The sequence below is a fragment of the Saccopteryx leptura genome, chromosome 5 (assembly GCF_036850995.1).
Source record: "Saccopteryx leptura isolate mSacLep1 chromosome 5, mSacLep1_pri_phased_curated, whole genome shotgun sequence".
Taxonomy (NCBI): Eukaryota; Metazoa; Chordata; class Mammalia; order Chiroptera; family Emballonuridae; genus Saccopteryx; species Saccopteryx leptura.
The window spans coordinates 219,803,350-219,818,677 of NC_089507.1; the positions used below are offsets into that span (position 1 = coordinate 219,803,350).

The following is a 15,328-nucleotide window of genomic DNA, read 5'->3' on the forward strand; positions in this document are numbered from 1 at the left end:
GTCCACACAGCAGCCCCTGGGAGTCGCCATGAACCGCCCCCAGGCTTGTGGCAGAGGGAAGAGCCGTGAGGGGTGTGAAGACACCGCTCCCTGGGTCTGTCCCCTGTGTCTGGTGGCAGAACAACGGTGTCTGCTGTGACGGGTCTTCTGGTCTGGAGCTCCGCGTGCGTGGCTCTGATGAGGGCCTTGTTGTAGTGAAAGGAAACCGACCCTCCCCCCGGCCCCCTGGATGCTCTGGGGTCCGGCCTGGCCAGGCCGGTGCAGGCGTGCGGGGTGGTGCTCGTCCGAGGGCCCAGGGGGGAAACCCGCGTCCCGTGTCCAGCCAATGCGTCGCTGGGCACTGCGGCCAGAGGGCAGACAGGCACGGCCAGCGGGAGCCTCTGCTGACCGTCCAGGACCGACGTGTGAGCCTGACCAGCCGGTGGCGCAGTGGATAGAGCGCCGGACTGGGATGCGGAGGACCCAGGTTCGAGACCCCGAGGTCGCCAGCTTGAGCGCAGGCTCATCTGGTTTGTGCAAAAGCTCACCAGCTTGAACCCAAGGTCACTGGCTCCAGCAAGGGGTCACTCAGTCTGCTGAAGGCCCGCGGTCAAGGCACATATGAGAAAGCAATCAATGAACAACTAAGGTGTCGCAACGAAAAACTAATGATTGGTGTTTCTCATCTCTCTCCATTCCTGTCTGTCTGTCCTCTGTCCCTATCTGTCCCTCTCTCTGTCTCTGAAAAAAATAAATAAATAAAAAATAAAAAGCTGCATAGGTGATTAAAAAAAAAAAAAGAACCGACGTGTGTGTGCGCGCGTGTGCATGTATGTGCGTGCATGCGTGTGCATGTGCGCGCACACGTGTATGTGTGCACACGCGTGCGTGTTGGGGAGGCACTACCTTTGCTTTGAGACGCGAGCTGGCAGGACTGTCCCTGGGACACGGTCGGCCGGCCGCTGCCCTGCACCTGGACTGAAGTGACCAGTGGAGAGGGGCCCGCCCGGCGGGGAGAAGGGCGCCCTGTGAATTGTTCTGGTTTGAGAACCCCCGGCGGGGGTCCTGGGCGCCCCCTCTTCTATTCCCCTTGTGTTCCATGTGTCGGCTTCCCCAGCAGGGTTTTCTCCTTCCCCAGGACGCCGCAGCCCAGGGTGGACTGGGTGGACACTGTCTGGGACGGGCAGGGACGGTTGCAGGTTGGGGTGCCCCTAGGGGCTCCCTGGGCGGCTGGGAGGGGATGCGGGGCCCAGGCGGGCTCCCCTTTCCGCCCCGTCACTGATAAAGGGTCCCGGCCACCCGGGCCTGCCAGCCTCCCGCATCCTGTTGTTTGTGACCAGCAGGCAGAGCCTTGGGGGGCGGGAGGAAGAGCTGCAGGAAGGGGGTGCCCGCCGGCTATATTAAGGCTGCAGGTCCTGACAGCTTCCGGACTCAGAGGCACTCAGAGAGAAAGGTTTAAATTTAGCAGCCACGCCCATTGCCAGGGATGGGGGGGACTCAACCTCCCTCATCCCGGACACATCCTTAAAAATGACAGAAAAAGGTGGGAGAGATGGCTTCTTCCCTCTTGGGCAAATTCACCTCCTCCATCTGCGGGGGACCCTGCCCCATTTGCCTACCTCGCAGTGGTCGCCTCCAGGAAGCCTCCTCGGGTTGGTCAGCGCCAACCACTCTCGCCAATACTGGGGGGACTCCCAGCCCCACGGCAGACATACGTGTGAGCTACAGACCCAGACGCGGGCACGTGGCACCCTCCCCCACCCTCAGATGGAGAAACTGAGGTGCTGACGGAAGCCACCGGGCTCCCCGATGGTGACACTGTGTGGTGAAGACGCTGTGCTGTGCCCTCCACGCCAGGGGCCTCCCGTGGGCTCCGCTCGCTGTGGCCCGGTGCCTCGTGTCAGAGGGGGAAGGGCAAGCCACGGGGTGGGCAGCACGGAGCTTCCCTTGAAGGGGGAAGGGGCGCTGGGTGAGCCCTTCACCTTCCTGTGCCTCAGTTTCCCCACCGTGAACAAGAAGCCCATGGACACAAGGACGAGGAGGCAGCCAGCTCTCTGCAATAGAGGTCCCCCATCCGGCCACCGGGCAGCTGCACCCGGGCACAGCCCCACAGCCGGGGCCTGGCCCCCTCGCTGTCCGGTCCACTGCGGAAAGTCCTGGTTGTGAACTCCCGGACAGGCCCGGCCCCAAGGGGTTCCCTCTGTGGCCCCTACAGGGACCCCTGGGCGCTGGTGAGCATGCAGGTTCCCAGGTCCCGGCCATCCCTGGTCCGGCCCCGAGATGTTGCGATGAACTGGCTTCTGGTGTGTGTGTGTGGGGGGGGGTCCTGCAGCAGCTCTGCACATGGGGGGAGGGGTCCCCCCAATTCACAGAGGAGGGAGAAGGCTGGTGGCCACCTCTAAGGCATTCATTCTGTTTGTGAGCAGCATTTGGTCTTCAGACGCCCCGAGGGGCCCCTGGCGTGCCCCACCGTGGCCAGCGGGGTCCAGCAGACTGCCCCCCCCCACGACGCATTTCTGAAAGGGACGGTTTGCATGTTGGGCTGGTTGCTGCAAGGCCGGGAAACCGCAGGTGAGGGGGAGAGGAAGGTAAATCCAGGGTCTTTATTTTACATATTTTCTTAGGGCCTCATTTGTCTTAAAACAAAAAACAACAACAAGAGACTGGGACAGCTGCAGGTGAGCGGACCCCTTCTGCACGCCGGTGCCCGGGGGGACAGAGTGGCCCAGTGGCAGTGGGCACGCAGCTCTCCGGGGGCTCACCATGTTTAAACGAGTTTTGGATCAAGCTGGGAGTTGGGGGGGGGGATAACTTTCAATGGGAAGGCTTTACATTAATAAAAAAACAAAAACAAAAACCAGTTTCTGACATCCCTGGAAAACTAGGAGGTCTTACGGGTGACAGGCAGCAACCCGGTGGAAGTGACGGTGGCCTCTGGGCAGGGCGCGCCCCAAGCCCCTCCACTCCCTATTGCCTCCCCGCCCTCAGGCTGTGTGAGTGGCTGTCCATCAACTCCCAAGGGCAGAGCTGTGTCCAGCCAGCAGGACCACCTACTCTGCCGTCTGACCTGTGAGGGGTTTCCGCCGGAGAAAGGGGGTATGGCTAGTGACCGCGGGGACAAGCGGGATGTGTGCACGCCCCACCAGCAGCCTGTGGGTCAGAAGGGAGCTCAGGTGCCTCCCTCTGCCCATCAGAGAGGCTCACGCGCACAGGCTCGATCAGGACAAGGCCCTTTATCTGACCCTCAGGGAAAACCATCCAGACGCACAGGCCCGCGAGGACGGTGAGGTGGACGGCTGCCGCTGGGGGTGGCGTCCTGTGCACGGGTCCCCGTCCGTCCTCGTCCCGCGCTCAGACGGGGAAAGTCCTCCACACCGTTGTTCAGTCGCTTTGGCCTGGCCTTGGCCGTCCACTTGTGGTCCTGGTTTTACAACAAAAGGTTCTTTTTTTCCCCAAAAGTTGCAACCTGGAAACATGGCCAGGGCAAGGGTCGACAGCAGAACTCAAGGTGGCAGCGGGCGCCTCTGGCCAGTCTCGGTGGGAGTGCCGGGGTGGCGTAGAGCCTCGTGCGGCATCGGGGGCCCCTCGCTGGGTGTGGGGGGCTCGAGCCCCTGGCCCCGCAGCCTTCCTCCCGTGCCGGGGCCTGACCGCTGAGGGGTGCCCCGTGCCTCGAGACTGCTGGCGGCTCCTGTCTCTTCTGGCGGTGGACTCCCCAGTGCTGGAGTGACACAGGCAATGAGGTGGGTCCAGAGGGTGACCGGGGACCTAGGCCAAGGCCAGCGCACACCAGGCCTCCTGGCGCAGGGCCCCTCCGAGGCCAGCTTGGGGGCCCAGGGCCATGGAAGGGAAGGCAAAGTCCTCCGGCTCGAATTTGAACTCCAGGTGGCTGGGGGCCAGGGGGTCGTCCGTCTGGCCGGAGGCCTGCAGGGAGGGCAGGGTACACGTGTGTGAGAGAATGCGGGCACATAGTGGCCTCACCGTGGGGACAGCTGGGTGACCTCACCCTGAGGAGTCTCCTCACTCCTGGAACGGGGTGGGGGGGACCCCTCGTGAGTGTCGCTGTGATAACACATGCGGGGTTGGCTATCCGCCCACCTGTCACAGGTCAGCTCTCGGTACCCTTGACCGACAGTGTGACCAGCCCTGAGCTCCCAGGAGAGGCCTGCAGGGACTCTGACCTGGCCAGGGAGTCTGGGCTTCCTGAGACTGGTGCCCCCTGGGAAGCAGCTCTGGGCACCCAGCCCACCCCGCCCGCCTTACCTGGGGGGTGACACTGGGCCCAGGGCAGGTCGGGGACGCCAGGCTGGGCTTGGGTTTCAAAGTGGCCGCGGAGCTCTCAGGGTTGGGGACAGAGGATGGCCGCGAGGCGGTGGCGTTCCCTGTGGACCCTGGGAGGGAAGGTGGGGTGTTTACAGAAGCTCTCACACGGCAGGCGGGTGGGCGAGGGGGCTGCTATGGCTTTTTTTTTTTTTTTCCTGAAGCTGGAAACGAGGAGAGACAGTCAGACAGACTCCCGCATGCGCCCGACCGGGATCCACCTGGCACGCCCACCAGGGGGCAATGCTCTGCCCTTCCGGGGCGTCGCTCTGCCGAGACCAGAGCCACTCTAGCGCCTGGGGCAGAGGCCAAGGAGCCATCCCCAGCGCCCGGGCCATCTTTGCTCCAATGGAGCCTTGGCTGCGGGAGGGGAAGAGAGAGACAGAGAGGAAGAAGGGGGGGAGGGGGGGAGAAGCAGATGGGTGCTTCTCCCATGTGCCCCGGCCGGGAATTGAACCCGGGTCCCCCGCACGCCAGGCCGACGCTCTACCACTGAGCCAACCGGCCAGGGCCTGCTATGGCTTCTTCAGCCCCTCCTGCCTCACCGCTGGTGAGCTCAGGCCCCTCCTCCAACCAGAGCTGTCCCGGGACAGAGTGCGGGCACTGGTAGTCCAGGGCACAACGTTTGCGCCAAACATGTAAATCTCTAATGGTGGAATGTCAGACGCTCAACATGACTCCACAGGGAGGTTACGAGCCCCACCGAAGGGTCTGGGGGTGATTCCAGTGGTTGGGGGGTTCCAGGCCCCCCCCAGCACCCTGGTGGGCCCTGCCCTGCACCTGAGGAGCCCTTGGCCTTGGTGACATTCTTAGGCTTCCGTTTCCGGGTCTGGATGCTTTCTTTCTTCATCGCCAGGGGCCGGGGCACCTGTCAGAGAGGGGCAGGGGTAGGTGGCGGCTCCCTCTCCCTGCTCACCCCCGGGGCCCCTGCACGGCCACCTGCCCTGACCCCAGCCCTGAGCTGGCCATTCCTAGAGCCCACGTGTCCTCACAGCCGGGTGGGGAGACTGCCGGCCCCTGGGCTTGGAGCTTTCCTCCAGGCGGGTGGAGGAGCTGTCTCACCCCAACCTCCCAGAGCTGTCAGGACTGGAGGGGGGACCCTGGGGGTGCAGAGGCCAGACTACATGTCCAACCTCTGACCCCCGTCTGAATGGCGGTGGGCAAGCCACAGCACCGTGATGAACCTCGGGGCCCCTCTGCAGCACGGGTCTGTCAGTAACAGCGTGTGGGGTGGCGTGTGTGACGCTCCCCCCCACTCGCCCTCCCTCCACTCTCCCCCCACCTGCCCCCCTCCACTCTCCCCACCCGCCCTCCCTCCACTCTCCCCCCACCTGCCCCCCTCCACTCTCCCCACACCCCTCCCTCCACTCACCCCCCACCTGCCCCCCTCCACTCTCCCCACCCGCCCTCCCTCCACTCTCCCCCCACCTGCCCCCCTCCACTCTCCCCACACCCCTCCCTCCACTCTCCCCCCACCTGCCCCCCTCCACTCTCCCCACACCCGCCCCCCTCCACTCTCCCCCCCACCGCCCCCCCTGCACTCTCCCCCCCACTGCCCCCCTCCACTCCCCCCCACCGCCCCCCTGCACTCTCCCCCCACCTGCCCTCCCTGCACTCTCCCCCCACCTGCTCTCCCTGCACTCTCCCCCCACCTGCCCTCCCTGCACTCTCCCCCCACCTGCCCTCCCTGCACTCACCCCCCACCTGCCCTCCCTGCACTCTCCCCCCACCTGCCCTCCCTGCACTCACCCCCCACCTGCCCTCCCTGCACTCTCCCCCCACCTGCCCTCCCTGCACTCACCCCCCACCTGCCCTCCCTGCACTCACCCCCCACCACCCTCCCTGCACTCACCCCCCACCTGCCCTCCCTGCACTCTCCCCCCACCTGCCCTCCCTGCACTCACCCCGTGCAGCTTCGTGTAGAGCCCGCAGGCGTTGCAGACGGGCTCCCCGTCGGCGTTGCGCCTCCACAGCGTGGTGGTGGTCGTGTGGCAGTTGGTGCAGCAGAGGCCGGCGCGGCGGGCGGAGGACTGTGGGACAGGGAGGCCAGTGTGACCCGGTGCTGGGCTGGGGCCCAAGGCTCCGGGCTGCTGGGCTGGGCGCAGCCAGAGGGGGAGGGAGGGAAGTGGAGACCCGGACTGGTCGGCGGCAGGTCCAGCTCCGCGTGGGGGCCGCTGAGGTGTGTGAGGCTGTGCTGGGCCCCGGGCCCCACGATCCTGGCACAGGTGGCTTAACCCTCAGGCCTCGGCTTCCCCGTCAGCGAAACAGGGACAGCGTCAGCGTCGTACCCACCGCAGGCCTGCTGCAGGGTCAGGATCTCACGGAGACGCCGTGTTTCTACGATGGAGAGGCACCTCTGGAGGTCAGGCCCGGGCTGGACGTCTGGAGACCTGTTTGTCCTACGGGCACTGGCCTCCCAAGACCTTGACCTCAGCACGGCCACAACTCAACAGCTCTGCACCGGACAGTGGGCTGAAGGTTCCGGATCACTGTGCCTCATGTCAGAGCAGGACTGGGCCCCTCTGGAAATGCCCCCGAGGCCTGCCTCCTTCCGTGCCTCCCAGCAGAGCTGACCCCAATCCCGCAGGTCCAACGGGGGCCTCAAGTGTCCCTGTACGTGGGTGTCGTGCCCAGCAGGGCCCAGACAGCACTCACTCCAGGGCTCCTGAGAGAGCGGGCTGGCAGGCTCGGGAGTGGGGACGCAGTGTGGGCAGAGAGACCCGAGGGGTCCTCCCACCAGCTCAGGGGGTCCCCCAGCTCCCGGGCCCTGTGCTCCTCTCTCAACACGGATCCCGTTCGACTCACACGTTGGTGTTTGGAGGGGGCTCACCACCCACAGCCTGGGAGCTCCAGATGCCCTGTGCCAGACACAGGGCCCCCCAAGGTACCCCGGATCCAAAGCTCCTGCCCGCATCTCGGCAGCACAGCCTGCTGGGGGACCCCCCCACCCCAGCTCCCTGCCCCAGGTTTTGTCCCGGGGGTGCTGCCCTGTCTCTGGACGACCCGGGACTTGTCCCGCCCTCCCCTCCGTGGGCACTGCCTCTGCCTGGACGGGTCCCCGGCCCTCCTCGCCTGGGCCGCAGGGATGCAGGTGTTAGACCCGTCATCCCCGCGGCAAGTCCACGACGACCCTGCTCTCAAAACTGTCCCATGGAGGCTGTCCCCTCCTGGTATTGCCGAGCCCACGACACAGCCCGGACGGCCATCTATCTGCAGATGACCAAACCAAACTGCACGAGGAATCTGGGCTGGGTTCGGGGGGTCTGCAGACAGGGGCCGGTCCCCACCGGTCTGCCCTTCCGCAAGGACTGAGGGCAGGCAGCCTTGTTGACCGCCTGCTTCCCCAGGGCTGCGCTGGGCACTCAGGGGCACAGGCTTGACTCGGGGACCTGCCTGAAGCATCAGCCGTTCACGAGAAAACTCAAGCCCTGAAAACGCCCCTCCCTGGGAAGCCTGGGACCACAGCCTGCCCTTGTCTAGAAAACAGCTGCTCACGCTGGACACGAGGGTCTCCCCTTCCTGCCCCCTCCCCTGCCATCTGCCTCTCCGGTGCCAGGAGCTGTGCACACAGGGAAGTGCCCTCCGCAGCAGGTGGTCTGTACATGTGGGGAAACAGCCCTCCCAAAGCAGACAGACCCCGCCCCCTCCGCCCCGGAGTGTACAAGGCACCTGGAAGCCGTATCGGAATCTTTTCCCAGCGAGCACAAATCTAAGGAAAGAGACTGGAAATTAAATCAAAATTAAGAAAACAGAAAGAAAAAAAAAAGACCTAAACAACCGTGAAAAAAATCCCCCGAGGACACGCTGTGGGGACACATCCCGAGCCTCTCTCTCTGCCTTCCTCCCGTCCGGCCAGCAGCCCGGTGGTCACTCTCAGGGCCTCTCTATCTGCCTTCCTCCCGTCCGGCCAGCAGCCTGGTGGTCACTCTCAGGGCCTCTCTCTCTGCCTTCCTCCCCGTCTGGCCAGCAGCCCGGTGGTCACTCTCAGGGCCTCTCTGTCTGCCTTCCTCCCGTCCGGCCAGCAGCCTGGTGGTCACTCTCAGGGCCTCTCTGTCTGCCTTCCTCCCCGTCCGGCCAGCAGCCCGGTGGTCACTCTCAGGGCCTCTCTGTCTGCCTTCCTCCCGTCCGGCCAGCAGCCTGGTGGTCACTCTCAGGGCCTCTCTGTCTGCCTTCCTCCCCGTCCGGCCAGCAGCCCAGTGGTCACTCTCAGGGCCTCTCTGTCTGCCTTCCTCCCGTCCGGCCAGCAGCCCGGTGGTCACTCTCAGGGCCTCTCTCTCTGCCTTCCTCCCGTCCGGTCAGCAGCCCGGTGGTCACTCTCAGGGCCTCTCTCTCTGCCTTCCTCCCGTCCGGCCAGCAGCCCGGTGGTCACTCTCAGGGTCTCTCATCACCCAGCCTCTCGGTTGCATTTTCCTTTCTCTTTTTTCTGGTCTGTTTTGTTCAAAAGAAGGGAGACTTCAAAGGCTGCTGGCCGCAGCAGAGCCGCCCGGAGGTCTGTAACATCCAGGGAGTCAGGCCGGGGGCAGGACAGCGCGGGGCAGTGGGGGGCGGGGGCGGCTGTCCAGCGGAGAAGCCTGGACCGGGAAGGGCTCCGAGGGCCAGGACGGCACGCTCCCTGCGGAGGGACCCTCTGGGAGGAAGGTTACCCTGCAGACCACACCTACGGAGACACCGCCCCCCCAAATGGCTCCTATCTCCCACGGTGGGGGGGCGTCTAACCTGATAAAAGCGTGTGTCTTCGTCATTGAGGGCAAACTGCGTGGGGAGGAGGGTCTGCGGGGTGGGGGGCTGGTGAGCGCTCGGGGCCCCAGCCAAGGTCCGATTCCCTCAGCGAATTCAGCACTGACCACATCCCAATGAGCCGAGGACCCCTGACCTTGGCTGTGGGGGGAAGGGCACCTGGAGTGGCAGTGACTCGGTCTACGGACCAGCTGGCGGAGGGGGAGGTCCACCCACAACTATCCCCCCTGCACACCTGCGCCGATGCAAACCTCAGGTCAAAGGTGTGTCCTGTCCTGTCCCCAGGCTGCGAATGACTAAGGAGGCACCGGGGACAGCTTGCAGGGAGCCGGGACCTGCTTGTTATTGTCACATCCCTGTATTCTTGGTGACGAGCTTCTAGGGCATTGGTGACCATTTCAAAGAAAGTTGGGAGAAGTTCTTCCTCGAGAGGCCCCTCCTGGGGGTATCAGGTCTGACCCCACACAGGGACAGCAAGGCACTGAAGAGGGGGGGTACGTCTGGGGCCACTGCCAGCCCCACCATGGAGGGGAGCCGTGCGGACCAAGCTCAGGTTTCAGGACCCTCCGAGAACCTCGGGGCTCCACGTGAGCCCGGCACGTGAGCCCGGCACTGCTAGGACCCTCTGAGAACCTCGGGGCTCCACGTGAGCCCGGCACGTGAGCCCGGCACTGCCAGGACCCTCTGAGAACCTCGGGGTTCCACGTGAGCCCGGCACTGCTAGGACCCTCTGAGAACCTCGGGGTCCACGTGAGCCCGGCACTGCCAGGACCCTCCGAGAACCTTGACTGCCGGGACCCTCCGAGAACCTCGGGTTCCACGTGAGCCTGGCACTGCCAGGACCCTCCGAGAACCTTGACTGCCAGGACCCTCTGAGAACCTCGGGGTCCACGTGAGCCTGGCACTGCCAGGACTGGCCGCAGGGCAAGCACTGAGGCTGCCCTCCCTGAGCCCCGGGTGGGAACCCCAACACAAGTGAGAGCGGAAGAGACAGAGACGCCCCCCGAACCCTGCCCCACTCGGCAAACACTTCTGGGCGTGGCCCTCCCTCCCACACTCAGGTCTGCAGGGCCCTGGACACAGCGGTGACCAGACTGCCCAGCCTCCGTGGCCTGTGGCCTTGCATAGATCAGTGGTCACACAGGGCCCTCCACCTTAGCAAGCACCTTAATTACCCCGTGTCCCCCGGACAAGGAAACCGAGGCCTCACCAGACCACGTGCCCGCACTCGGCCTGCCCACAGAACCGGCCACAGCGGACGTGTCCTGCAGAGCTGTCTAGTGTAATCGTGACCACACGGCAGGGGGACAGTTCCTGAACTCAGCTCCCAGGGGCACTGGGCCAGAAGACCCAGGACAGGGGCAGGGCGCCCAGCAGGCCGGAGGGACCCATGGAACCCTGAGGTGGACAGTCCTGGTCTGTGTCCAGGCCTGGCCGCCTGCAGGCAGGCTGTGTGCCCAGGGACGTATGCTCTGGTTGTTGCTGAGAGGATAAACACCGTGGTCTCAGCAGCCCCGTCTGCCTACCCCCAAGTCAGGAGGGCGGCCCTGCAAAAGGCAGGCACAGCTTCTTGTCCCGATGACCAGCGTGTCCTTGGCACCCAGCTCAGGGCCTGGCACAGGGGGAGGGAGCGGAGTCGGAGGAGGGGGCAGGCCTGCTGCCTGGGGTCTGGAGGTCTGCAGCCCCCCGGGACCCTTCCCCCTCTTAGTTCCCCCTCAGTTCCCCATCAGTGAGGGCCACACCAGACACCGGCCAGTACAACACACCCGAGGGTGGGGCCGAGACCAGAATGTGGGGTGATGCGGACTCTAAGGGGTCCCCTCTCTCTCTCTCTCTCTGAAACAGTGTGGGTAGAGGAAGGTTGGGGGAACCACAGAGCCCCAAACTTCAGGCCGGAGCAGATGGAGGACACAGCAGCTACCTCGGAACTACCTGCTTCCTGCCTGCCCAGTCTGGGGCCTGGGGGGCCAGCCCGATGCTCCCATAGCCAGGGGGGAATGGGGGGCTTAGGTTTCCAGGAGAAGCCAGCAGCCGAGTCCTCTCCCCACTCCCAGCTCACAGCAACGGTGCAGGCTGGCTGGGGCACCCCACAGCGCCAGCCAAGGACCAGCCCCTCTCCACCCCTGCCAGGGCCTGATGCACCAGAACCGGCCAGAACCAGCCGGAACCGGCCGACCAACCCAGACAGGGCTCGTACCAGCGTTAGGCCGGGAGGCTCAGAAAGCCCCAGCGCAGAACCCTTGCCCAGACCTCGCTGGGAGCCACTGCGCTTCGCTACCTTTAGACTGCCGCTCGGAAACCAAGGAGACCCTCTCGCCTATTTACAAAACAACCTGAACGTCCAAGTCTGCCTGTGGAATGGTACGGAGCCAAGTGACCTTACACCTTTGCACAGCTTCCAGGGACCGTGCCCCGCTGCCCCCCCCCCCCCGCCGGGGGCAAAAGCCAGGCTCTCTGTTCCCACTGTCCCCACTCCCACCCAGCCACAGGGTCCCCACTGTCCCCACTCCCACCCAGCCACAGGGTCCCCACTGTCCCCACTCCCACCCAGCCACAGGGTCCCCACTCCCACCCACTCCCACCCAGCCACAGGGTCCCCACTCCCACCCAGCCACAGGACCGGAGGAACCAAAAGTGAAACAACCGAGAACAATAAACCAGGCAAAGGTCCAGCCCCCTCTCTGCAGGGTTTGGTGGAAAGAGCCCCCCGGGTGGGCGACGTGGGGGGGGTTAAACCCAACACCCCCTCCCGTGCCCTCCAAGCAGCACCCAGCCAGCACCCCCACCCATTGCCAGGTTCCCTCACACCCCCCACAACCTAGCCAGACAGAAAGTCACCACCGCCACCTTCAAAGCCGCAGGCTGAGCCCCCAGCCGGCGGCTCTTCTCCCTCCGTGTGGGGCGACCGCACTTCCTGGCAGACCCACAGAGCCCCCCACAGGACCACACCCCAGCCTCGAGCTCAGGGGTCAGGTCTTCTGTCCCTTTCCGCCCTGGCAGTGGGCTGGGTGCTGTCATTCTGGCCAAGGCCTGCCCCCCACCCCCCAACCCTGACGTGCGGGTCTCAGGTCTCCTTCTGGGTCCCAGGAGCCCCGGCCTGCCCCCCAACCCCCCACCCTGACGTGCGGGTCTCGGGTCTCCAGTTCCAATCCCTTCCCGGCTGGGTCCCAGGAGCCCCGGCCTCCCTCCCTCTCCCCCGCCGTCCGGCGGACCCGCACTCACCAGGCGCTTCTGGGGCCGCACCAGCGGCCGGTTGACCCCGTTCATCTTGTGGTAGAGGCCGCAGGCGTTGCACAGGTAGTGGCCTGTGCCGTCCCTCCGCCACAGGGGCGTGGACAGGGCCCCACAGTTGACACACTCGCGACCCTCGCCCGGGAACTCCTCCAAGAAGTCAGACGCTGCGGGGGGGACACACAGCTCTTGGGACCGGGCTCTAACCCCTCCCTGGAGCCCAAGAGTGTCTGAGGCACTTCTTCCCTAGATATTTTTTGTGTGTGTGCCTTAAGTTCATTTTATTGTAAAATATATTTTATCTAATTTTAAGTTCACATACTGTAAAAACTTGTGCAAAATCAAAACACTCCTTAAGGTTAGTTTTATAAGGGGGGGGAGGATTCACACACTAAAACCTCAGGGAGGAAAACGGAGAACAGCTCCCTCCACCCCTGCAGCCGGCATCCAGCACTACGGCGGGTAACTTTAATCTCCTGGGGAGGCGGGAGGGCCGACACTGGCACAGGGAGGGGGTCGAAGGGCCTTGTCCTCTGTAAAGAGGGCAGATCCGGAGGGGCCAGATCCCAAGTCCCCACAAGGTCCAGGGGCCTTACTGTCAGTGGGGCTGTGGCGGTCATCACGGGAGGGAGCTCAGTGCGGTCTCCACGGGGCACTGGGAGAGTGGGAGGGGTGCGCGCACAGGACCCCGGGGCCCCGCCAGACGTTGGCGACGCCAGGGCGGGCGGCTGGCCGGGTGGGGGCGGGGTGGGGATCCATCATCGCCCAGCCGGGGTGGCCACGGAGGCCAAGCCACCCGCTTCCTGCGCGGAGGAGGCCGCGGCGGAGCCAAAAGGCAGGCCTGAGGTGAGGCGGTGGGGCTTCGCCCGCGGGACAGAGGGCCGGAGGGGGGCCCCCACGAGCAGCAAACGGAGGCAGGGCCCTGAGCTCCCGCCAGGGGTGAGAGAGTGTCGGAGGCCCTGACTCCGCAGGAACGGGGTGGAGTGTTCCCAGCTTTTATGGGCCTGAAATCTGATTATCCAGATTTATAGCCCGGCAGGCATCGGAACCAGGTCTCAGATTAGAATATGTAAACATTCTAGAACTGAGACGAATGTGGCGGCTTACGTAAATAAACCGGTGTTTTGAACTTGATAAAAAAAATCACTTCCAACGCTTTCCATGAAAATGGTTAACCGGAGGCTCTACATCGGCACCACCCAGAATGTTGGGTCGGGGAAGAAAAGGGAGACGCGGGGACTCCGCGGTCTTCTCATGTGTGGAGAGACTTCAGGGCACAGGTTTCTCCTCCTGGGGCGGGTGAGGGTGCGGCAGACCCTGCGTGTCCCGAGGCGCTGGCCTGCCCGCTGGCCGGGGAAAGCTCTGAGTTTCGTAGGGTGCGGGCTGCTCCCGGGGTACGGAGGGGAACCCAGCCCCACACTCACCCAAGGTGGCCCTGCGGCCAGGGAAGCCAGCCGAGCGGCCCTGGAGGCTGTGCAGGACGCTGCCCTCGAAGGGTCCGGAGGCCCAGGACGGCGCCACCTCGGTGCTCACGTAGGCCGGGTACGCGGCGGGGTACGAGGCGCCCACAGGCCGCCGGAGCGGGGCCGGGTACTGCTCGCGAGCCAGCAGGGAGCTCTGGTAGGCGCCGCCGTCCCGGCTCCCGGAGCTGCCGCCGCCGCCGCCGGGCCCCGGGGGACTGTGTGCGAAGGAGAAGGAGGCGGCCCCGCCGGGCTGAGCGGCCGCTGCGTGCGGGCTGCTGGATCCGAAGGCTGACGAGTCCGCCGGCGTCCAGCCGGGGTGCGCGGCGAGCGCGGGGGGCTGCGGGCCCGGCTCGCACGTGGGCAGGTAGGGCAGCATGGCGGGGACGCGCGTGGACGGCACGAACACCGGGGAGCCGGGGCCCGGCGCGTGCAGAAAGGCGCCCGAGTCCGCGTAGGCTGCCTGGCCGGGGCTCGGGGCCAGTGCCAGGCTCTGGTACATCTTCCCGGGCGCGGCCTGGACCTGCGGGGAAGAGAGACGGGCGTTGGGATCAAGGGCTCGGTGCGCCCGACCCACAGCCCGCGCTGGTGCCCGGCAGGGGCGGCCACGCGGGTCGTGCTTCCTGCTCCTCAGCCTGGCCGTCTGGGGGGAGGGTCCCGGACCCACGGCGGGCAGAAGGACAAGCAGCCCCGGCACAAGCTCACCCCCACTCTCCGGTCTTCCGAGGTTCCCGGGGTCGGCTCGGCAGGGGCTGAGAAAGAGGGCCGGCACGACCCACGCGCGTCCGCCGGGTGCGAAGCCTGGGCGCTGGGGTCCCGCCGCGATGGGGGAAGGCGTCGGGCCGGGGAGGGGCACCTGGGCGACAGGCCCCAGGCTGGAGCACCCACCGGCCTGTCGCGAGGACCCGAGGGCGTGGTGGCTTTGGTGGGCCGGTGACAGGCGTTCTGGAGGCTGGGAGCGCGAGCCGCGCGGTGCCGCAGGGAATCCCGCGCGCTCCAGCCTCCTCCCGGGCTGCCCCGCCCCGGCACGCCCCCGCCGCGCCGCCCTTTCCCTCGCGGCGTCCTCCCCTCCCCTCCCTCCCCGCGGGGTCAGCCCTGGGGCTGCGGCCGCGGCGCCACGTGACCCGGCGGGAAAGGCCACGAGGGCGCACGGCGCGCTGGGCACCCAGCCTGAGTCCCGGCCAACGCAGGCGACAGGAGCCGGACAGGGCTTGGTGCGCCCCCGGGGTAGTCGGGGCTCCGACACTACTCTAAATCTGTCCCGGGGAGCTCGCGGGTCCCCACTCCTCCTTCCTCGCCAGCCCCAGGTTCCCGCAAGGCCCGCCTGGTGTATGTTCCAGTGTCTGTGGGTGAGTCCGCGGCCCAGGCCCACCGCGCTCACGGACACGCCGTGCTGGGTCCGTCATGGCACCCCCTGGAGTCCCGGCCCAGCGCAAGGATTCGGTTTCCGTGGGGACCACCCACCTCCGTGTGTCTGACGTGAACTCAGTGTACTACGATGTCCCCGCTACAGCGCGAAGTCCCGCGGGAGTGCCGCAGTCTCCTCAATTTCTGACCCAGCAGGGCACCTGTGAGGCGCGTTCCCAGCTGGGGGACGCGGCGGG

The 15,328-nt window shown here is 65.8% G+C and overlaps 1 protein-coding gene across 1 annotated transcript; it reads right to left on the reverse strand.

The window, feature by feature from the left end:
• Window positions 1-2,573: 2,573 nt before the first annotated feature.
• Window positions 2,574-14,463, reverse strand: GATA5 (GATA binding protein 5). The gene is made up of 7 exons (XM_066386350.1): window positions 14,430-14,463; window positions 13,689-14,247; window positions 12,256-12,431; window positions 6,201-6,326; window positions 5,077-5,164; window positions 4,240-4,367; window positions 2,574-3,900 (listed from the first exon to the last, which is right to left on the reverse strand). Exons 2-7 carry the CDS (start codon window positions 14,224-14,226, stop codon window positions 3,745-3,747), a joined length of 1,212 nt encoding a protein of 403 aa, XP_066242447.1. The 5' UTR covers window positions 14,227-14,247; window positions 14,430-14,463; the 3' UTR covers window positions 2,574-3,744.
• Window positions 14,464-15,328: the final 865 nt, after the last annotated feature.